The 303-nt window shown below is 44.6% G+C and overlaps 1 protein-coding gene across 1 annotated transcript in view; it reads left to right on the forward strand.

Moving 5' to 3' along the window:
* LOC119589479 overlaps positions 1-303 on the forward strand; it is a 24491-nt gene that overhangs the window by 13449 nt on the left and 10739 nt on the right. The window contains 1 exon segment of the mRNA XM_037938080.1: positions 36-200. Coding sequence (XP_037794008.1) covers positions 36-200 — 165 coding nt within the window.

The following is a 303-nucleotide window of genomic DNA, read 5'->3' on the forward strand; positions in this document are numbered from 1 at the left end:
GTTTCACCAACACTCACCTTCATTCCTCCTTCCAGCCTGTATTCCCGAAGCCTTCAAGAATCAGAGATCAAGGAATTGTCTGAGTGCTCGAGACAGATTCCCGAGGGTGACGTGGTGAGCTGGTCCTCGACGGAGTGGGAGGTTGAAGGGCCGGTGGTAAGGGTGAACCTCACTCAGGATGACCTCTGTCCTAAGCGCAGGTTTGTGCCTTGAGTCTTAAATGGTTTAATTAAGTGTTTTTTTAATACACTTTATTAAACTTAATATACTTTTATATGAAGTTAATTTGAGATAGGGAGTGTG

This window comes from Penaeus monodon, chromosome 25 (genome assembly GCF_015228065.2).
Source record: "Penaeus monodon isolate SGIC_2016 chromosome 25, NSTDA_Pmon_1, whole genome shotgun sequence".
NCBI classification, from domain to species: domain Eukaryota; kingdom Metazoa; phylum Arthropoda; class Malacostraca; order Decapoda; family Penaeidae; genus Penaeus; species Penaeus monodon.